The following is a 22963-nucleotide window of genomic DNA, read 5'->3' on the forward strand; positions in this document are numbered from 1 at the left end:
GTTGAAAATCAGTGTGTAGTTGCACCATTTTTAATCCCAAACACTAGCTACTGATGGAGGGAAGGGGTCCAGAGCCTTAAAGGAGAAGCAGTTACCTGCAGACTGCATAGGTGCTACAAAGATGAGCACACCAGAAATGAAGCACACCTCATTGTCATTCTTTGTGTCAGAGGGGGCTTTGCAGTTCTTTGGCTCACTAAATTCTTCAAGAAGAAGCAGGACTACATTCCCTGAAAACAGCAGTCCCACCAGGAACACAGCCAATTTCATCTGGAGACATGAACTTCAATAGAAGCCAGATCCAAACCAAGAGTAATGAAAAAAAACAAAACCCACTACATATATAAGAGAATGGTGAAAGGTAGCAAAAAGGCAAATTATCATTCCCTTAACAAAGGCTGTCAGAGAGAACAAATTACATGGAAAAACATGAAAACACATTAACTCCAGTTCAATAGCAAATTAAAGTTGGATATTTATGATCTCCTTTTGTATCATTTACTTGCAGGGGAGTGTTAGGGAAATAAACTTCATATAATTGTTTCTTAATTGTCAGTTCCTCTCCAGAAAAGCCATATTCAGCAATTCATGCCAAACCAAATAAAAGTCCTCCCTGCTCATTATACATTCACCTCATCTCCACAACCAGTTTCATGCACCTAATAAAAACACAAACAACGCCTATTTACACAGTTCAGGTTAAAATGCATGCTGTATCAGGGTGCTTTTCTGTATCTCTAATCTCTACCCATTACCCCAGAACACCTACACTTCATCTTCTTCAGCTTTCCAGGAACTTTAAAACAAATGAACAAAACCAAATCAAAAACACATACCTTCAAAAGAGAAGGGGAAAACAAAAACAACACACACACACAAAAAAAAACCCAAAACAACAAAAGCAAACCCAAAATCCCAACAACAACCCCACCAAAATTAACAATCTCCTGAACTTTTGTAGAAAGATAGAAGAAACCTATTTACTACAGTGGAAGCAGCTAACAAAAGCCTTGTTTCAAATGACGAAAGCAAGGTCACAGACCAATACACATTGTGAAGAGCCTTTATAAAATCAAATACATCATATCCTTTGGATACATACATAGCACGAGACAGAGCTGCTGCCAGTTTTCACTTAAAACTATGTGAACACCAAAAAATAGGAGCCTTCCAGGTACAATCACTAGGGTGTCTGGTACCACCTGTGAGCTGAAGAGGCCATGTGTGGATACAAAAATCAGACTGCTTGAGCCCTCTGAATGTAATAGTATTTTTCATACAGCATGATGGTTCTCTGATTAAATCACTTGCTGCAACTAGTGCCAAAAACTACACATAGCTGGAAAGTGAAACAATATTTTTACTCAATGACACAATAAATTAAATTTCAGTGGATAGGAATTAATTGTGAACTGTATATTATAAACCTACAGGCTGAACTGCAAGTTTTCCTTCAGTTTCTATTTACTCCTGCAGAGACTGTCTTGCAGCACAAATGCCACCTGAGAAAAGGAGGGAGCGACATGAGCTAACATCATGCCACACAAACTTGCCCTGATCTACACTGACCCTTAAATCACACTAAGCCATACATCAGCTAACTCAATTATTGGCAGTGATGTTGAGGCACAGTAACATTTTGTATGGTGTGATTAGAGCTTTAGGTTCTCACATTTTTTTACAGCATTCTGATGTTCCCCTCTTGCTAAGAAGATAGCTCTGAGTACAGTCTGTGTGTTATCCCCCACCACTCAACTTTGGATAGAATAGAGAAGATATGAAATTAATTATTGGAATATTTTTTCAACTTCAAAGCAGACCAAATTGTATTGATGACCTGAGGTACTCCATCAAGCAAATCCAACAATACAAATTTGTTAAAAGAAGACAGGGCATCAGAAAGAGGCATCTTACAAACAGAAAGTGTTAAATATGCTATTCTGGTCCCCAGGTTTCAGGTATTACAGGAGGAGTGATCACTGCTTGTGTCTCAAAGGAAAGTGACTATGAACTCCAAGCCTTCATACACTTCCAAATCCAAAGTAGTACAATTAGTCATTTCATGCCTCACTGTCTTATTGGCATGAACACATCTAACATGCTCCAATGCTTTCAAATCATGCTGATCAATATATCAGATTCTGCAGTCGTGTATTTGTTGAAAAGGAGTAAGCCTCAGCCTAATAAAATCTTTTAATCTCTCTACCTCATTGGAAAATAGGACAAAGAAATGGATTTTCCTCAAGCAGTGCTTATATTTTATCAATTAATCTTCACCCTTCCCTCCAGCCCAACTTGAGACTCACAGCAGGTTTGCAGCATTTTGCCTTTTTGACAGTTTTGATTAGGGATGGATGACTGCCCCCTGCATGCTAAAGACAACAGAATTGCTGAAGAGCAAGCTGGAGCCCCAGAGCAGCCTTTCATGCCCTGTGCTCTACTGAGCTGCAAAAGAGGTGGACTGCTCTGTTAGGCAGTGCTGATCAGTTTCGTTTCCTCTGCAGATTTCTGCAACTCAATTTCTCTTTGAAAAACACCTTTTTGCTACAGAGAGGATGAGAAGCAGAGCTGGGGAGAAATAATATGCCAAAAGCCCTCCATCACTGAAGGGTACTGGACAAGTCTAGGCCCCGTTTCCACCAACAGCAGTGCCAAAATTCCCAGCAGTGACATCACTCCAGTGCAAGAGATTTGGCAGTACCAGCTCATTGGCCTCTGGCTCCGATTTCAGTTGAACTGATGGTCCCTTTGCACTCCAGCGTCACCTACCAGCCACAGACAGCCTGACACTGTGCAGCCCATACTTAATGTGAGCAGAGAGAAAATAACATCTATTAAGGCCTTAAAGCTTTCACCTTAATAAATATTTCTTCCATAATTCAATACAAACCAGAAGACTGTTAAGAGACATTTAAAAGCAAAAGCATTCATTTCCAACAGGCACCGCATTCATAAAAATACAAATTGCCCATTAACAAACCAACACTTTACAAGCAATGAAGTCTTAGGAAGAAGGCAATCTCTACCTTTACTTCTACCTATAGACAGGAAGGTGTGCGTCCAGTTAAGAGGAGGAACAAGAAGGATGTCCATCATGGAGGAGGAGGAAGGAGGAAGCATAAAAAACAGAAATGGATGTCACCGGCCATACTTAAACCCCCAAGAAAATTAGCATATTTATGCAGCAGCCAAATCCAACAAAACATAATGCAAAGCCTCATGCATTAGCACACCAGTGATATGCCTCATTCCACATCAAATTCAAAACAGCAAGGGAAACAACAGAGCAGGACAGAAATAAAATTAAAATCTCATGGTAATATATTTGCTAAACACATTTCACCTACCAGAGCTAATCTATTTATATATAATGTTGACATTGCATATTTATTCACACATATACATTTACATATTTTATATCCATGATATATTTATAGAGCAAATATTTATCAAAAGGGTATCTCTGTGAGTGGGTTGGCAAGAAAACCGAAGTCACCGTTCCCTGATGCATCAAGGATAAATAAGGGTGGCTAATGTTGCCAGAAGCCAACAGTTTTTGCATGGTTTTTTGTCAGGCAAGAGAGTATGATGAGGGCTGATGGCAATCATACAGGCCTGAATAGGTCATGCATGTTTTCATGAGCCAACTGGGCTGCAACTTATAACTTAAATGGCCAAGTGCATCTGCTTTTCTAATCCAGTTCTAAACCACAGACTGCTACAAAGACAGAATCAGAACCATTTTGGTTGGAAAAGACCTTTAAGGTCATTGAGTTTAACCATTACCTAGCTCTGTCAAGTGTGGTGCTACACCAAGCTCCTTAGTACCACATCTATGCATCCTTTAAACACCTTCAAGTGTGGTGATTCAAACACTTCCCTGGGGATCCTGTCTCAGTGTTTGATGACCCTTTCAGTGAAAAAGTTTCATCAAATATCTGATCTAAATCTCCACTGGTGCAACTTGAGGCCAATTCTTCTCATCCTATCACTTGTTACTAGGGAGAAGAGACCACCAGCCACCTCACTAAAACCTTTCAGATAGTTGTAGAGAGCAATAAGGTCTCCTCCATCAGTCTTCCTTTTCTCCAGACTAAACAACCACAGTTCCCTCAGCCACTCCTCGGAAGACCCTCCACACGCTTCACCAGCTTTGCTGCTCTTCTCTGGACACAGTCCAGGACCTCAATGTCTTTCTTGAAGTGAGAACCCCAAAACTGAACACAGTATTCAAGGTGTGGTCTCACCAATGATGAGTACAGGGGGACAATCATTTCCCTGGTCCTGCTTGTCACACTATTCCTGATACCAAGCTGGATGCTCTTGGCTTTCTTGTTCACCTGAACATACTGCTAGCTCACATTCAGCCTGATGCCAATAACATGTGTTCACTGTCCTAGCCACTCCCAACATGCCATCATCCTTCCTCTGCCAATGATTTGCCATACTCATTTGCATCCTAAGCAACTAGGACACACTCTTTTGCTGGATGCTACTTCAACAAGCATAACTTCCAAGCCAAAAGCCCAGATGAATAATAAGTGGGGACAGAGAAGGAGCTTAGTCAGATGCTCCATACCTCCAATACCATGGTCTTGACATGTGTCCATAAAAAGCCCTGTTTATCTTATCTTTCTCACCACACAGGAATGCTAAGCTGCACAGAAACTGAAAAGTGAGCCCCAACTTCACTTCTGATTATTTCCTAAACTTTCATGACCTCAGAGCATACTTCTTGGCCTGGAACTACAAGACAAAAATTGATTATCCCCTAAGCCTCTCTACATTTCACTGAGATACAGATACACTATTCCTCTTTTATTCAAGCACCTAATTACCATTGAGCCTTCACAGATGCTATGTTTTATCTCATTAACTCTTTGGACTATCTAACCTCAGATACATATTCACTTAATGGCAAAAATAACATTGTGTACATCTAGTCTAGGAAAACCTAATCAGGCTCTAGAATCTAAACTTGCATTTTATCCCCGTGAACAGTTTGTCTGGTTTTCCCAGTGCACCACATGCACACATCTTGCATCAAGACTTCAACCATGTAACTGCATTTGCAAGACCAGACTGTTTCAACAGTGCTGCTAACTCCTCGCTGTGTACCCACGTGTCCTGGTTTGAATTAGAACAGAACAAATCCTGCTCAGGGATTTAACTTTTCAGCTCAGTCTCTTCTACGTAACTGCACTTTCTGTAATTAACAGCATGATTTCAAAGACAGTGTCTGCTTCTAGCAGTAATAACTCTCAATGATTCTTCATACCAAGGATTGGTATGAAGACCAAGGTCACTGCTAAATCTTGTGTACCACATTTGGGGTGTAGAAAAAAAAGCTGCACCTGCAAGAAGGAGTGGACAGTTCAGATGACCCTAAACTGATCAACTAAGTATCCCGTTCCATACATGCCACTTTCAGTATAAAGTTGAGGGATCATGAGGGTCAGGCTCTCTTCCTCAATGACTAGTGTCCAAGGACTCTGTCCATTCTGCTATCAATCCCAATCTATGGGTTCCCAAATCCAGATCGAGAATCTAGCTCCTGAATCCAGTTCCCATCTGCTGCCAAGTCCAGTCTGAGACTTCTGACACTGTATCAATGATGATGGTGATGCAATTGCCTTCAAGGCATTTGAGTGTAATATTGGGTTATATATATGTAATTTTACTATTCAAATTACTTTCACTTTTCTTTTCCAATTCATATCTCTCTCTCTCCCTTTTTCACTTTCTTTTCCCCTTTGGGAAGGGAATGGGCTTAATAGGGAGCATTTGTCACTTGTTTAATGCCCAGCCCAGACCCAACCCTTGATACCATGTCAACAAGACACCAACTCTGTTAGGAGAAAACAGAATCATCCCTCTTCTCACCAGCTTCTTGGTCCACATGTCCCTAGTGAAAATGGGACAAATGATCTCACAATTTTACAGTAGATAGATCTGGAGTACAATCCAGACTAAGATATTAAAATGTGAACTCTGATACAGGCCTAGATCCGATTTGTAGCCCAGCCTGGGGTTAGCCCCGTTCTTTTTCTAAATCACTTTGTGCTTTGCATGTTGAAAAATTTAAATTGCAGATACAGGACTTATAGGCCATTATATGCAATTTTCCTCAGGATTCATAATGAGTTAGGATCATGCCATGAGGGCTATTTAACATATTTTTTGTAATAATTACACTCTTAAAAATAAAGACCAACTCTGAGGTCTACATTTACGAGTCAGAAGCGGGAGTCATTACAGATGGCACAATGAGAAAGAAATAGCAAGATAAAGCAGTTGTGGGGCTGCATGGAAGGCAGAAACATACCCCTTTACCGTCAATGGCATTATCTCATGCTCCCTTCCAGGCACCTGAGTCCCAGGCTGACAAGCAGCCACAACTCATGGGACACAGAGGCAAAAATGCAAATGGCTTGTCTGGCACCCAGTAGGCTTAGTTGCTTTTGTCATGCATAGCCCACCTCAGCAAAGCAGCAGGGACAAAACTCTTTCATGATTAGCGACTAAAACAAAGAGAAAGTCGAAGGACTTACCTTGTTCACTCATCATCAGGTGTGAGAGGCCTTCGAAAAAGAGAGAGAGAGGAAGTAAGAAAAAAAGGAACAAAACAGGAAGAGAAGCAGCAATATCCATGCACAGTAATCACAGTACAAAGGATTGGAGCTCACATACTTGAACTAGACCAAGTATGGGTGTAGCACACAGAGTACGCATATTTACAGGTGCTGCTTTCCACACTGAGCAGGTAAGCATCTGTTACAGGTGACAAAAAACCCTCCTGATATTTGCAGAACTGTGTTTCACATTTTTTCATATCCCTTGGGGAGCAACTCCAGAGGCATTGTACCTTGATATGGCTAAGTGGAGTAGGAAAGCCAAGGTCTGCAACAGGGCTCTGTAGGGAGCATTCACTCCCCTAGAGACAGAAATAGCTTGTATAGAAATAACTTCTCAGCTGAAGATTAAAAATTCAAGGCTGCAGTGGTCAGTTAAAGGGATGCCATGATTCTACTACATCTGCTTCAGGCAAAACATCTGGGCTAAATGCATACACAAACCAGGAGTGAGCTATCTTCATTCTTCAACATAGTGGTTTCACCCTGTATTTTCAGTTGATGAACATTGCTCACACTCACTAATTAGACACCAGTACACCAGAACTGGCAAAGACTGAAAACAAGACCATGTAACTTATTTTTAACACTACTGCATTTCTTTCCAGGAAGAACTGGAGATTCAACTTCTGAGGGCAGTGGGTTAATTTACAACTCATTTGCCAAAGCTATTATTTGGTTTTGTAACTCAAGGTAAAGCCGGACAGCAGTACAGCTCCCCTCAGCAGCTACAGTCACTGTCAGCTCTGTAGGTGGGGCTGTGATGATCATTTGAGTCTCTGCTCAATAAATGTTTCCAGCATAACACTTCTTTGTTTTAATGAAAATTCATTTCTAGCCCAAATTTTTGAATATGCATCCTATACAACTGTATTCACACAATCATCATTTAGGTACTACTGTATATATATTCATGCCCAATTCATTACGCTATCCAACTGACTCGTTGCTTAATTTTTGTGCCGCATGATATCACAGAACTAACTTAAAAATCAAGGCATACCCACTAAAGCCATAAGTGAACCCTTTTGTATTGAGTTCCCTGACCACCTTCCCATAGCTTGATTCCTTCTCCACATTTCCCACCTCTCAAAGCACTTAGTATGGCAGGGATTTTGATACCGATATATACATACACACACCCTATCTTGAGTCAGTCTATTAATGAAGCATGACTGTGACTTTCTTAATTTCAACAGGACTGAGAGGTCAAATGAATTTACTAGGATGAAAATTTTCAACAAGCAGCATGCTGAGTTTGAATTTGTTTATTTCTCTCTCTTTTGTACTTCGCATTTGCCTCTGCTATAGAAGTTTAAAATCCAGATCATCCCAAGAGTATGTTCACCCACAGAGAACTCCAAACCAGATAAGGGGATTAATAATTGTACAGTCTAAGGAATGCAGATGTCTTAATGTTCTTGAAGATTATTATGGATTTAGAAAAAGTAATCACAAATACAACATAGCTCTCTTTTTTTGGTTGGTTGGGGTTTTTTTCTGTGTGTTGTTTCTTAGCTATAAATAAACATATAAGATTTTCTACTGTGGGACATATTTCTAGTCTAAATTACAAGATATAATTTCACTGAATAATTTTGCTCTGCTAGTAGAGTGGGTTGAATTTGTGTCTCTGTTTACGGCCACTGACCCCATCAGTCTTGGTAGGCAAATTGTAGGTCTGAACAAATGGGCACATGAAAGTCACTGTCAAAGACATTGTGAAAGATGAGAAGACAAAATTATAATTGCTAGGACCTACAAATCATAAAGATCCTGTAGTAATGATGGAACAAGAGAAAAGGCAAGAAAGTGGAAGTATGACACACAGCTGAAGCTCACCAAACAGGGAAGTGATATCAGACCCATAGCTGGATTGGGATTCCCAGCCCTCAGCCCTGGTGTACCACAGGGATGGAAAGATGTGGTTGAGAAGCACAGGCACCTCAGTTGCTGGGTATGCCAAGGGCCTTGTCCACTTGGGAAGATGGGACACTGCCCAAGAGAAACCTCCAGAGAATGTTCAAAGCAAGAGCCTGCATTAAACACCCTGAATCACACCACAAGAACACTGCCTTCTCTCCACCAGCCACAGAGGAGCTAGAAAGATATCAAAACATCAGTAACATCAACAACTCTCTTGCCCTTACCCCTAGAAGTCCAATGTTTTGTGCCCTATCAGGCACATCAGCCAAATGCAGCCCAGAGCCTTTTGCCTGCAGTTCAAGAGTGAGTGCACCTCCAAATGTACCCACAATCCTGGGCCCTGTTTCAGCCTTGGTTCAAATATCTGTGAAAGTCTCCCTAAGCAATGTTGACTCTTTCTGCTTCTTGATAAATTTGAAACAGCAGCTGTGGTATTCTGTGTACCTCTTGATCCTCTAGCATTGGAGGTAGGGAGATGGGTAAAAAATAATCCCCCTCCCCTGAAATGCTACATTTTCCTTTTTAAAACAGGAAGAACAAGGAGGGTTGACTTGGACATAAAGTAAAAAAACAGTGTTACTTCTTAAGTTATCCACCAACACAGATCTTTATTTTAACAAAAAGAACAACAACAGAATTCCAGATTCATTATTAGATAGAATAATAACATAAACAATGAAACAACATGTCAGCTTTTCTCATCTGAAAACTTTCCTTCCTTACAATTTAACTCCAAGAAAATATTAACAACCACTGAGATCAGCCACTGAGATCTGAAATCTATGGTATTTGCAGCCTGTGTTACAAAGGCCTTAAATTAGTCACAGTAATACCAACAGTGAAAATATTAACTAACATCATTGTCTCACCTTTACAGCAGTTTCAAGACATGACAAGGCACCAAACCAAATCATAAAAGTCAAACTCATCTCAAGGTGGCATGGGGCACCACTGTAATAAACTAAAAGGGCATCCAACAAGTCAATGCAGGAAGTTGTGCCAGGGGAGGTTTAGACTGGATGTTAGGAAGAAGTTCTTCATAGAGAGAGTGATTGGCCATTAGAATGTGCTGCCTGGGGAGGTGCTGGAGTCACCATCACTGGAGGTGTTTAGAAGGAGACTGGATGGGGTGCTTGGTGCCATGGTTTAGTTGATTAGATAGTGTTGGATGATAGGCTGGACTCGATCTCAAAGGTCTCTTCCAACCTGGTTTATTCTATTCTAAATGTGAAAATTTTTGAGACCTGCAAACTAGACTGGATTTTGACAGAACCAGGTGGCTACCTATCATCATGCCATTTGGGCATGATCTATAAAGGCCAGCAAAGCTTTCAGCAGGCTCAGACTTTAAATAAACTCACTTTGCCCCAAAGCAATTTATCCCTATAGACAACTATTGTTTGTGCCAACAGGCATCCTATTCCAGGATCATTATGTAAGAAAATCTCAATTTTCACCAAAATCCAGGTGAATCATGTTTTCATTTGAATCCTTGATATTCTCTGAGTAAAGATCCACCACAGCAAGTCAAGTCAGTGTAGAACTGGGAAAAGGTTGGCACAAACCTGTAAGAGCCACAACAGTCAAGGGATTGTGTGCTTTTTCTAAACTAATCTAGTCATCCATATAATCATCTAGTGACTGGGCACAACTACTGCCCCAAAAATTAGTGGGTAGCAAGTGCTTTACAAAAAGTTTCAGAAAAGTTCAGAATAAAGTTGTCTGCCTGCACAGAAATTTTATGTAGAGGTCAGAAAGCTGGCAATGTGCTATCCCCGAACCTCGAATGAGAGTGACAGTAAGGACAAGTGCATGGCTTCAGAAAAAGGCTCTGATCAGGTTTCTTAGATAATGACAAGCATCTGCTTGTGCTCAGCCTCTTGAGCCCCAGCTTCTTCAGACTTCCAGCAGTAATGGGAAGAGAAAGTGGCCTGCTTCTTCAGAATATTGCCTCGTTATTAAAATAGCACGTCCATTGCTGAGGGCAGACAGACACATAAAACCTGCTCTCTGGCCACAACTTATGCCTGCCACAAATGACTGTTCCTATTTAGGTCCAGGAGGGTTTTTTGTATATTTCTTTAACCTACTACCAAGGATTAATATTAATCTTGAAGTAACATTTCAAATTTTTAAAACTATTATGAACTATCTGCTTGCTCTATCAAGGTATTCAAATTAAGTGGCTTTAATTGTATGAAGTATCAAAGGCCAACACCAGATTCTTAGGAAGCCAGAGGACATTTTTTAAAGTAGCTTCACAGCACATCAGTCCTCAGCTTTAAGGGTTTACCACAATTTTCAGGGTGGTGGAGAAAATGAAGGAGGCAGCTTGAACCTTGCTTCCACTACGCCCCATCCAGCACCACATTTAGGTACTTAGTACTTAAAATGGAAAAATAAAGCCACAAAACCTAGGAAGGTGGGGACAAGAACACAAAACACAAGTGACAAATGATTGCAGCAACAAAGGAGAATGGAGTCCATCCAGTTAATTATAGGTTGTCTCGAGTTACTGGGCCCACGCTCTGTTTTGTGCATGTGCACGCTGCTCAATTGCTCTGTTAAGGCAGGCAATCTTAGTATTTCCCTTTTAATGATGCTGCCAGATGATTAGCCCAAAAGCTCTTTATGAATGAGAAGAGAGACTGCCAGGCAGCAGCAGCAGCACAGCTATCCCCAGGGGCAGGTTTGCCCAGAGAGGATCCTTTCCTGGGTATCAAGCTCCATGACCCATTCAAGCAATAACAGGGCCAGCTGCAGTGCATGTCTGAGCTAGAGCATTGTGCCCTCTGTTCAGGATATACACAGAAATCGTTTACGGCAGAGCTGAAGAAAGAAATCAAGCAAACCAGGGATTCTTCCAAATATAAAGTTACATCTATTATAGAGAAGAGCACTCTGATGAGTGATGGAGTCTGTTGTTTCACACCCTTTCCTAATTGCCTAAACCCAGCAATTCCTTAAGAAACAGGTTGGTTTGATTTTTGGTTGGTTTTTTTTCTTCTCTGTGCTTCCTACTCCAGCTCCATCAGCAGTTCCCTTTTCTAGTTAGGGGAGAGAGCTGACAAGTCCTTCATTTCCCCCGTGGTCCTTCTTTAAATAAGCATCCTGAGATTTTCCAAAACCCAGAGACCAAGGAAGACTCCATAAGAGTCTCTATGTACCAGAGGGCATTCCAGCAGGGTCAAAGGATGGCACTTAGAGGGACGTAGAGGAAGAAACAAAACCCTTATCTTGAGAGAAGTGAAGAATGGATGAAGGGAAAATAAATAAATAGAATCGTTCTGAGGTTTTGTTCAGACCTTTCACCTGCCAGACAGGTCAGCTTTGCCAAAAGGATGTCCTGATCCTTGCCTGCTGGCACACATGACACCTTTTTCATTCTAACTGGACAAAGCAGTGGCACAGGATGGGGAGCAGTCATTTTTGTTTGATTCAACCATGATATGCATGACAGCCAAGGGGCTCCTCGCAGGCCCCGGCAGTGAGGCCAGCCGGGAGTGCAGTTTTGTTATTGTAGCCGGAGGCCCACTTCCAATCCAATTACACACAACAGCTGTGCTAGCTCCTCTTTTCCATTCCCTCTGCTTCTTCTGCTATGCAATTCCAGGACAGGTTTTGTCATTATTTGGGGCAGTAAGTCAGGGTGCATGGCAGCTACTCTGAGTGATCAAAGGAATAAGAGCATGAAGTAGAAGTCAAAGTCATTTGCCCCAGCATCCACAGGCAAAAGGAGCGATCAAGCCACACTAGCTCATTTTCCCCATGGCAGAAACAGCATGCATGTGGCATGTTCCTAGAAGTATTCACACAGGGAGGGCTACAAACAGGTAATGTTTGAAAGCACGAAATGAACACTCATGCATTCACAAAGAAGGCCACATGCACAAACGAATGTGTGCGAGTAGCAAAACCTGAGGGTGAATGCATTCTATGGCTGACCCATAAGATGATGTGTATCACTGCAAATGCACCTGGATCAAGTAGGTGCACAAGTTGGGAAAAGACAACCTCTTGGGCATGAAAGAGAATTTGTCAGCTTGGAAAAGACATCTCTGAAATCCAAATAATACAGGGTAAGTGAACAGAGAATTATTTTTTTTTCCATTTGCCAAAACATAAGGAATAGAAGTCACTGAATAAAATTCTCAAATAACAGATGTAAAAAGAAGTGAAAGAAAATACTTTCCACATTGGAATGATTAAATGATGAGGCTTGTTTTCACAGTGTATTATGGAGTTTAAAAAAATTTTATATATATATGTGGATTAAGAAAAACAAAGACTGGACACATCTAGAGAAAATATGTCAGTCAGTGACTGTTCAACACCATGATCTGGATGCAATATGAGGTCATAAAGTACTTTAACCAGTGACAGTGTCTACTTTCCTAAGACAACACTTCTGGGCTCTGGCCCCAGTGTTCACCACTGTCATATTGTTGCAAATGGGTGTGGAAGCTTAAGTGGAAAAAAATTCACATTTCACTGCAAAAGAATCTGACTGGGGGATAGTGCCTAGTGCAAAGGGCACGTAAGAATGAAAACAATGGTAGTACCGATGATGAAAATAAGCCTGTACAAACCGGTTTCGACCACCTGTATGAGTGACACTGAAGATGAGGCATGGGTGAATTCTACCCCTGACCAAGTACCTTCTCCAGACAGGAAATTTCAAATTCACATATTTTCATGACCAAAAATCAAAGTTCAAAGTAGAAGCCAGCATATAGGCACTGCTTGAATGACGCTATGACATGGAGTTATGGAGGCAGACTAAAGCAGTAGCCCAGAGAGGAAGAAGGGAAAGAAGCATTAAAAGATGGAGTTTGAAAAATGAATGGCTTTGATTTAAAAAAAAAAAAAAAGTGGTGGTATGCTTGTTCCTTCAAGGATATTTGTACCTTCTTGAAGGAGCTGATTGGGCAAACAAAGACAGATTTTTCCCCAGGGTCCCAACTAACTAGGTCATTTCTACTGGATTGAGTCCATCCAGTACATGCAAACTGTAGCGAGAAGTAAAATCATGACATCAAAATGCTCAGAACTTCATCTCTTAGCCTCTTCCCCATGAACATGTGAAGGTCTCTCCCACTAAGGGGATAAGTGTGGCATGAATAATAAAAGCTCTTAACCTCCATAATCCTGAACCCAAGATTTCTGTGTGTTCTGAAGGTGAGGTGAGGCTGTAGCTATAACCCCAACGGGAAAAATGAAGTGCTGAGTTATTTCTCCTCTACATGACAAAATAAATCAGTGAACCAGCTGAGTACAGACAGCAAGATTCCCAGCTCCAGGGCTCAAAATACTTGACTGTGCTGCTTACAATGCGGTGTTGTTATTTTGTGACTGGGGCCATTACATTAGCTGGACTAATATCTCAGGAACTCTTTTCATTTGTGAAATAAGGCAGATGGGATCTTCAGTGCATCACACCAGTCCCTGTGGCTGGTGTACCCCTTCTTCACAAGCAGAGACCTCACAGCCTGGGAAGGCTCATACTACACATTTCTGTTTATTCTGAACAAGATTCTTTGCACCTTGAACAAACTGCTCCCAGCAGAGCTCTGTGGTCCTCTCTGCCACCAGTCCCAGCCTATTCACAGCTATCTTCTCTTACTGGGGACTTATTTCTAATCAGTCTATTCTACATTTAAAAATACTCAGGTAATCAATGGGCTCTTCACATCCCTAATTTGTCTTGCAAACAGTAGATAGTTGAAGCAACCATTCTGACAGGGGCGCAGGACTCTGTCCTCACAATACAGATAGCTAGATGTCCAAATAGGAAGTAAGCTTCTGCACAGCCAGGCAGAGGGTAAGTGCACACCCAAGCCCACCCGGTGTTCTTAGTCACACAGCAAAGCCAGTGTCCTCCCCAGTGGGAGCTGAGCAAAGGATTAGACTGCCTAATAAACAGTTACAGAGCCCAATAATGAGGTGTGGGTAATTGCAAGAAAGAAAACATGGGTGAGTGCAAGAGCACACAGAAAAAAAGCATTCACATGTGACTAGAAATCCAGATGAGAAAGCATACAGCAGTCCTGAGAACAAGAACATATATATAAGCAATGGGGAGAATAAAAAAATGCACATCCAAGCATATATATTACAAGAGTAAGAGTGTAGTGGGGCAGAAGAGCCCCTTCAGAGAGCAGAAGGATGGATCGCTCCAGGATGCCTGTGTAACAGCAACATGGTCCTGTCCCGGTTGTGACACCTCTGCCTGGGCTCCTGCTAGTGATGCCATTGCCCTCTACCATGCTGTGCAGGCCTGGGACATGGTGCTGATATTGTTCAATGAGTCCTACTGATAGAGCATAGCAAGGCCATGCCCTCTCAGTTCTACCAACAGCTTCAGAACATGGTGGAGAGACTTGTGACCCTGAGACCTTGGTGCACATCCTTGTCAGATCCTGACATGATGAGAGGAGACAGGAGTTCCTGGACATCTTACCTTGGGGCAGAGAAAGTACATGTTCAGCCCCATGGGTCACTGCAAAGATTCAACTTCATGTTTGACAAAGCTTTTCTTTCCAAGGCACACCGGGCAACATGTCCCATTTGGCCCCTTCCATCCTCATTGTTGCCAGCTGAGATAAGCACAGGATGCAAAAAGGAGGCTGATGAGGAAAGCCAAAATAGCCAAGCATGCAGGGAAATTACCCAAGCAGCCAGCCCTCAATGTGTCTCACTGAACTGTTTCACAAAATCTGATTACCCAAGTGTAGAAAAGAAGCAAATTGAATGGAGAACTTATTCCAGGTCCAGGCCAAATTTAGCAAAAGTTATGCAGAAAGCTGAGAAGGAAGAGTGTCTTAACCCTCCCATCATCCCACTCCAGCCAGGGCAATGCCAGCTGCTTCCCTCAACTCTCATTTCCATTTCATATAATGATAAACCAGGTGGAGCTGCCTAAGCGTGAGGTAAAAATTAGTTTCTTAAGCTTCAGTGGCAACAGGATGTGGACTACAGCATAAGGTGGTCTAGTTTGATTAACCCTTGTTGCTGGAGCTGTGGGACTCAGATCCTTTTGGCAATGAGAGAGTAATTTGGGGAGGGAGGTATGGAGTTCTCTGCGGTAAAATACTTCTTTGTGGAAGAATTGCCCAAATAAACAAGCACAGAAAACACACAATCTTTTTTTCCTTTTACATAGATCATCTGTGCCCTGTCAAGAATTTTGACACCTAAATAAGATTACACATTCACATGCAGCCAGAAAGATACTCACTGGGTTTTAAAACCTAAAATAAAACAACCACCAAAAAAAAAAATCCTTCTGTTAGTGGAAATGAAACTCAACAAGTTATCAGTGGGACTGGCAAAAGGAATAAACTCCAATAGAAGGAAAATGGCTGAACTAGCTTTGTATGCCAGACTACACACAGACAAATCAAAAATAAGTTATATATGATGCACTGTTCAATGCCAGACAATCAGGCAGCCATTTTTAATGTAGTTTTCATTGATAAAAACATCCCTTTAACTGACCGATGCAATGTAATTTCTAAGAGGGAAGTTTGTGACCTTTACTGCTGTGAAGCCCTCCTCTCAGCAAAGACTTCGCAATCCAGACTCTGTAATGTCCAGTATGACAATTTGCTCTGTAAACTCCCAGGAAGCAGGGTGAGATTTCTGCCCCTAGTAACCATCCATTACCATTCCTTAGAGAGCAAGCTTTCAGCTCAGCAAAAGCAACACTTACCTGGAATATGATTGACATCTGTGGAGGTGTTTTCATGGCAAGCAGAAGGGAGAACAGGAAAAAAGAGAGAGAGAGAGAGAGAGAAGAGAAAAAAGCCATTAGAGATGCACACAGCAACTCAGCATCCTTGCATGGAAATCAATTTCATGCAAAACCAGAAATAATTAGGTTCGTTTGAAGGCCACCCATCTGCAGCCAAGCACCCAGCCATGCAAGGGAGAAGGCACTGGCTCCCTCTCCACTGTGCATGTAAAAGTGAATCCATCATCATATCTGTCCGGAGAGAGAGTTCCTGGAATCAGATAGAACCAAGCCACGTCAGTACCTGTAAGAATATCAGTTGAAATATTCTACTATTTTTCACACACAAATGCAAAAGAAAGAAACAAAAGACAATCTGCCTGTAGTAGGTTTCTATTGCACATAAATTCAAGCAAGTTTTCAGAAAATAAGAGAGGAACCTGCTCCCCTTTTATGAGGGGCCATGTGAATTTATGACCAGGTGAAAGACACTCAACATAGACCCAAAGTGTAGAAGAAAGTCCATTCTTTTTCATTCCTCTTGCCCATCATTCCTAAACCAACATCCTTCATTGCAGACAGCAGGAGGGGTGGGGGAGGAGTGCCAGAGGCTTGCACATCCCACATGTTTTTTTCACAAGATGCTGAATTCAAACCAAATGTCATTCAGTATTTTTTCCCCTTTGACATAAGACTACTTTCCAGAATCAAGCAAATAAATCCCAGAATCAACCAAATAAATCCCAGAATAAGTTAGCACTCTAAAAAAAGAGAGGAGCAAGACTATGTATCAGTCACAGATGAGGCATATCTTTGAATGTAGCGCCTGTTTTGGACAGAGCCTACCAATCCCGCAGAATGTACTTCAAAAGAAATGTGTCTCAATTTCTTTTAGCATCCCAGGATTAGGTTTGCTCTGAATAGCTACATTTATCATAACACCATGAGGGAGGAATCCCTTAAATCTCATGGGATTAGTCTAGATCAATATTTTCCTTCTAAAGCAGCCCTCCAAAGAAAAAAAGAAAACACCTCTTTTGAGAAAATAGTTGGACCAGGTTCATAGGTAGCATTCTGCCCTGGAGGCTTTGACCTTGCCCAGGTATCTGCTACAGGTATCATCTTTCCAGTAAGACTTCAAAACAATACAGTAACAATTCAGACTACTACAGGTCCTGAACCATTTCTGCCACAAGTTTAGGAGCATGACACGCTGGGTGCTTCAGCTACACAACAACACCTAAGAACGTATTCTTCTTCCTCCAATACCCCTTCCAATTTCCATTAGTCTTCCTCCTGCCTGTCCAAACCAGCTGTGAAACCAGTGTCACTTGTCTTCCTGAGATACTTGAATTTCAGTGGCGAATAAGCGATTCCTGTGCATATTGCTTTTTGTTTATCACTTTAGGATGGCTCCAGAATCATTTGAAGAGAAGTTGCTATGGTACATCACGTCTATCAGGCCATCTTTCCCTGAGGAGCTAAGAACCCAAATAAAAGAAGGCACAAAGAGGGGAGGGGCTACTGCATCAACTCATTCAATTTCCATAGCTTCTACTAAACACGTATGTCAGGTATGCTGAGCATTATTCGCTGGCTTTTCTCTTTTAACCCATCAATTGTGCCTAAGAACTGCTGTCTTGGCATGCAAGCCTGGAAGGCACGGCACTGAAATTCTGTCCTGAAAATAATTACATTTAGGAAGGAAAAGCAAACAAGGGTCAGGCAGCAATGCATGCCACTGAGGATGGAAGTTTAAAAAGAAAGAAAAAGTGGGAGCAGGGGCAGAAGGAATGAGTTAGATCCTTAACCACTGCAGAAAGTGAACATGATGGCAAAGATTTTACAAGCCCGCAGCAGGGACCTGAGCGGAGGTGGCCAGCAGGACTAGAAAGGTGATTGTCCCACTGTACTCAGCACTGGTGAGGCCACACCTTCAGTACTGTGTTCAGTTCTGGGCGCTGTTGTAGAAGAGAGACATTATGGTGCTGGAGTGTGTCCAGAGAAGGCCAACACAGCTAGTGAAGGTCTTGAGAGCAAGTCTTACAAGGAGCAGCTGAGGGATCTGGGGTACTTTAGTCTGAAGAAAAGGATGAGGGACACCTTATTACTTGCTACAACTATCTGAAAGGAGGTTTTAGAGAGGTGAGTGTTGGTCCCTTTTCACAAGTCACAACTAATAGGACAAGATGAAATGGCATCAAGTTACACCAGGGCAGGTTTAGGTTAGACATTAGGAGAAACTTCTTTACCAAAAGGTTTATCAAATATTGGAAGAGGCTACTCAGGAAAGTGGTTGAATTACCATCCCTGGATGTATTTAAAAGCCATCTAGATACGGCGCTCAATAATATGGTGTAGTAGAGGCCTTGGCAGAGTTAGATGATGATTGGACTTTAGGTCTTTTCCAACGGTAGTCCTTCTATGTGATTTCTGTGAGGTGTTGCTTGGGAAAATCAGTAGTAGTCAGAAATGATCAAACATTTCAAAAGAGGAAGAAGAGAGCACCATAAGGTATAGCAAATGTTTTTGAGCTGATTCTAAACAGGTACAAAGCTCTAGAGCCGTGTTGTCCTCTCAGCCTGATCTGACAAAAGAGCGGGCACAGCTACAGCCCAGGTTACCTTGGGGGCCCAAGAACAGCAGGCAGCTCCAGGATGAAACATGTAGAATGGTTAGGGAATAAAAAGCATCAGCAGATAGAAAGGGCAAAAGAAAGAGAGAACCAAGGGTGAGCAAGGGACAAACACATTAAGCAAATAAGGAAAAGGCAGTGGGCTGTAACTGATACACTGCTTGAAACAATACTTATTTAACTGTACATGAATTAAATGGGTCATGAAGCTGTTAAAAAGGGGGACAATGAAGTGTTATGAGCTACACAAGCATCTCTAAATGCAGTTTCTCAATAGTAAGTAATAGGGGATAGTCAGGAAGGGGATTTCCTTTTACTCTTTTTTTTTTCAAGTTTATTTTATTTCCAGTATCCTCAGGATCAGGCATCACCTATCCTGACCAGTTTTATTCTTAGCTGTCTTTTTGTTGCAGCGTTTTTGGAAAGCCTCCACTCAACACAATTTCTGAATACACTAGTTGCATCAGAAAAGTCACTGTTTGCACCTCTGTGATACTTCTGCAGTGTGTACCTATGTGGCAGTCCAGGTCATTCCTGTTACTTCCCATACCAAATACAAAGGGAGTTTCTTACATTGCAGACACCCCCCCATGTGGTATCTGCTGGCAAATGCTGATTTTCAAGTGTACTTGGGTTTTATTTTAAAATACACATGAGAAAGCACTGCTTGCTTTGTGAAGATAAAAATGCTGTGTAATCAGCCAGCTCTTATAAAAGACCCTACAATAAATGCCACTGTGGCACACAACTGAAATTGCCATGCAAGTCCTTAAAGGAAAGCCCTTAACACCTCTGCAGGGTTGTGCACCATTCTGCTATGCTGCAGGATTAAAATTGCAGTTGCATATACTGACAAAAGAGACCCTTAATAAGAAGCCTCTGATCTAGCTCCTTATGGCTGGTGGCACCACAACTGGAAGAAAACTAATGCCTCAAGAAAGGTAGAAGATTGATATGGCAAATAGGTAGTGACCAGACCTGGGGAGCCAAGTTGACTCTCCTTCAGACTCTGCCATCTGAAATATTATCTCAATTTTTTTTTTCATGTTTTTGCAATTTGTTTTCAAAAGGACTGTTTAAAACATGCCCCCACTTTATTCCTCTTCCATCAGCACTACCTTCCTCCCCCTACAGGGACATCTTACCTGCCATAGGGACCCAGGAGGTGGAATTTTCCTTGATTAAACAGGGAGCATGCAGAACCCATTGGCTAACAAAAAGGCCAGTGACCATGGGACTTACTGCTGTGCAGATGGACATTTCTCCACTTCCTTCAGCTCTGAGCAGTTCAAACACAGAAAAGTCTGCCTCTTAACAAAAGGCAAGGCAGAGTTCACTTTATCCTGTACACAGGAGTCCATTTATTGCTCCTTTGTAGAGGGCTGAGCAGCAAGACAGTGCTGTTTGCTTTTGTTCTTTGATGCTAATAGCTGGGTTGAAAGAGGGATCAGCAGGGCTGCTGCCTTTGTCTGGTGCAGCCCTAGCCATCTGGGTGGGGTGGGTGGAGGAGGAGGATGAAGGGGAACAGGAGGAAAAAAGCAACCATTATAGTTCAGATCATTCCTATGCCTGTATAAGAAATGTCTGAGGTATTTTTAACTCTAATATTTTTAACCAGAAGTTTAGCAATAAGGGAAGATGTCATGAGAGTGCACATCTCTCTGCAGATGGAAGACAAGGACAGCACAGACTTTTTAGGCACTCCAGTCCTACCAGTACACATCACCTTGACTTGAGGAGATCTGCTTTCCTTCCCCTTTCCATGGTCCATTCAATCTTGTCCCCCAATCTTGGTGGGCTGTGGACATCTTCTGCCAGCTAAACTGAGAGCCACTAATTGAATTCACACATCACGTACCAGCAGCCAGCTAGAAGCATCCTAGGTTAAGTGGAAATAGGCAGCTAAAAGTGAATAACACTGCCTTGTACTACAAGTCTCTCAAGTTCTTGGGTATCCCCCTTCAGGGCTCTTAGGTTGCTCTCTCTCCGAATACCAGTGTGTGGAGAGTACTAGGAAGCAGGTAGAAACTGAGGAGAGGAGGAAGGCAGAAGTTTTAACACTTAGAGGCATGTCATAGGAGACCTGCTCCTAAGTAAGAGGAGATCCTGCCAGGAAGATTACCTTATTCTGAAGCTCATTCAGTTACCAACACCTACAAAAGTTTTTCTAAAGCAGATTTGACTCTCATCATGCTGCAAATACAACCAACAGATACAGGTACAATTTCACTGACAGAGCATAACTCTCGCTCACTTACTGACGTAGATGAAAGCAGCTCAGAGACCGTAGACTGATGTATTTATAGCAGCCTGTGAAATTATTCAAAAGATGTGATGAGCCAGCCTGGACTCCTGTGGTGTAGTAGTAAGAGATGTTGGTGACTCAGAACTGGGTGATTTCTTCCTAACTGAGCTGTGATGCAAATTTTTAACAATATGATGCTGAATTGCATTTTGGCTGAGCTGGAAACCCTTCAAATTGCAATGATCAAGGTCCTCGTTCATTTGACACTTCATCAAACAAAGGGTTAATTCCAGATGCTGATTTGGCAAGTGGTCTCCTTCCATTCTAATCTGGTCTATTAAGGTAAGGATAAACATATGCTCTTACTTCACCTCCTATACCAAGCTGCTGGGAATCAGTGTTGGTGCAAAACCGTACAGACTTCTTGTCTTTCTCTTCAGGAAACATTGTTTCAAAGCCACCTGGGAGAGTTATGGCAACATAAAAAGAATCAGAATCTGCATTGTATGAACAGCTTCTAACAACAATTTGCTTGGGTAAAGTTGTGCTCTGTAATACAGCCAGTTCCAAGCTTTAGCAAAACATCCCTGTAGTGCCCATGCTCAGACAGGAGACAGGCACCTTGAAGATTGTTGCATTTATAGTTAACTAGGTTAAAATCTTGGATTCATTAAATTCATAAAAGATTTGAGAGTAACTTTGATAGTGTCACGATTTCATCCCTCATATTTAATTAACATATCTTGTCTTACTGTGGAAGTAGAATCCGTGGCTGGTATCCTTTCACTGATTCCCATGGAATTGACACAGAAGCAAATTTGACCAATTCTGTTTAATTTGCTAAATGTTTAGGATACTGAAACAAATCCAAGATCACTCAAGCCTAAGAAGTCTATCACTGAGCTGCACACTGGGATCATCAAGAACTTCACAGTACTAGCAGGTGTAGGTCTTATTGTCTCACTCCAGAACAGGACCCTGTAATTTGTGTTAATGGAGTGTTGAACACTTCTGATTTTATTCACTGGAGACAAGTGGTGACACATACACAAACAAGTTCATTACAATCAATTACACTTCTCTGTGTCCTTTGTCCTATAGGATCTCTTAGGCTTCAGTCTCTTGGGAGTAGTACTCAACTTTAAGCTGCATAGAATTGCAGACATTTGTAGTACTGTGCCTTTGCACATATAATACTTAGGATCTCAAAGCACTTATTAGCTGTGAATGTAGGAATCATTCAGCCAGTACTGAAATGCAGCCAGCTCTAAAGTGAAAGAAACAGATGTTTAACAGCTTATAGGAAGGCAACACAGCAGTTTAGCATGTCAGAGTTAGAACAAGAACTACTTAAAGAGGCAGAATGAAACTTGGCCAATTCTACTAAAAGTGCCATGTGATTTTAAAGCACTCCTGATGTAAACGTGGTGAAAGGGTTTATTCTTATCTGAATGATTAACAGTGATTTGAGGCCTCCAATACTCTTCTCTATACTGTGTGCATTGACAGCCTGTCCTCTCCACAGGGTCAAATGTGGTATTAACTGATATGTACCTGAGTATGTCGGCCTCTAAAGTGTATAAAGGTTGAATGGATCCTATATCTACTACAGAAAATTGATCCTTTACCTCGTGGAGCTAAGCTTTCTGCTCTCCAGCAACCAAGATACTCTGGCAATGTGTGCTATAGCCAGCTGAGGAGACATTAGCAAGTCACCATGGTTTTGCTGCATTTGCCTGGCCATATAGAAAAGTGTTTTCCTATCAACATGGTATAGATGGATTAAGTGTGCA

The 22963-nt window shown here is 41.8% G+C and overlaps 1 protein-coding gene across 32 annotated transcripts in view; it reads right to left on the reverse strand.

The window, feature by feature from the left end:
- Nucleotides 1–22963, reverse strand: part of NRXN3 (neurexin 3) — a 1013077-nt gene that overhangs the window by 908057 nt on the left and 82057 nt on the right. For 25 of the 32 annotated variants that reach the window (XM_054161981.1, XM_054161961.1, XM_054161976.1 and 22 more), the window contains exons 3-4: nt 16270–16287; nt 6552–6581 (exon numbers count right to left, since the gene is read on the reverse strand). The exons of 6 other annotated variants lie outside the window; for them this stretch is intronic. In XM_054161981.1, coding sequence (XP_054017956.1) covers nt 6552–6581; nt 16270–16287 — 48 coding nt within the window. Of the gene's footprint in view, nt 1–3026; nt 3034–6551; nt 6582–16269; nt 16288–22963 lie in introns of those variants that run through there. One more of the 32 variants, XM_054161969.1, reaches the window with a different exon arrangement.

Source organism: Dryobates pubescens, chromosome 5 (assembly GCF_014839835.1).
Source record: "Dryobates pubescens isolate bDryPub1 chromosome 5, bDryPub1.pri, whole genome shotgun sequence".
Taxonomy (NCBI): domain Eukaryota; kingdom Metazoa; phylum Chordata; class Aves; order Piciformes; family Picidae; genus Dryobates; species Dryobates pubescens.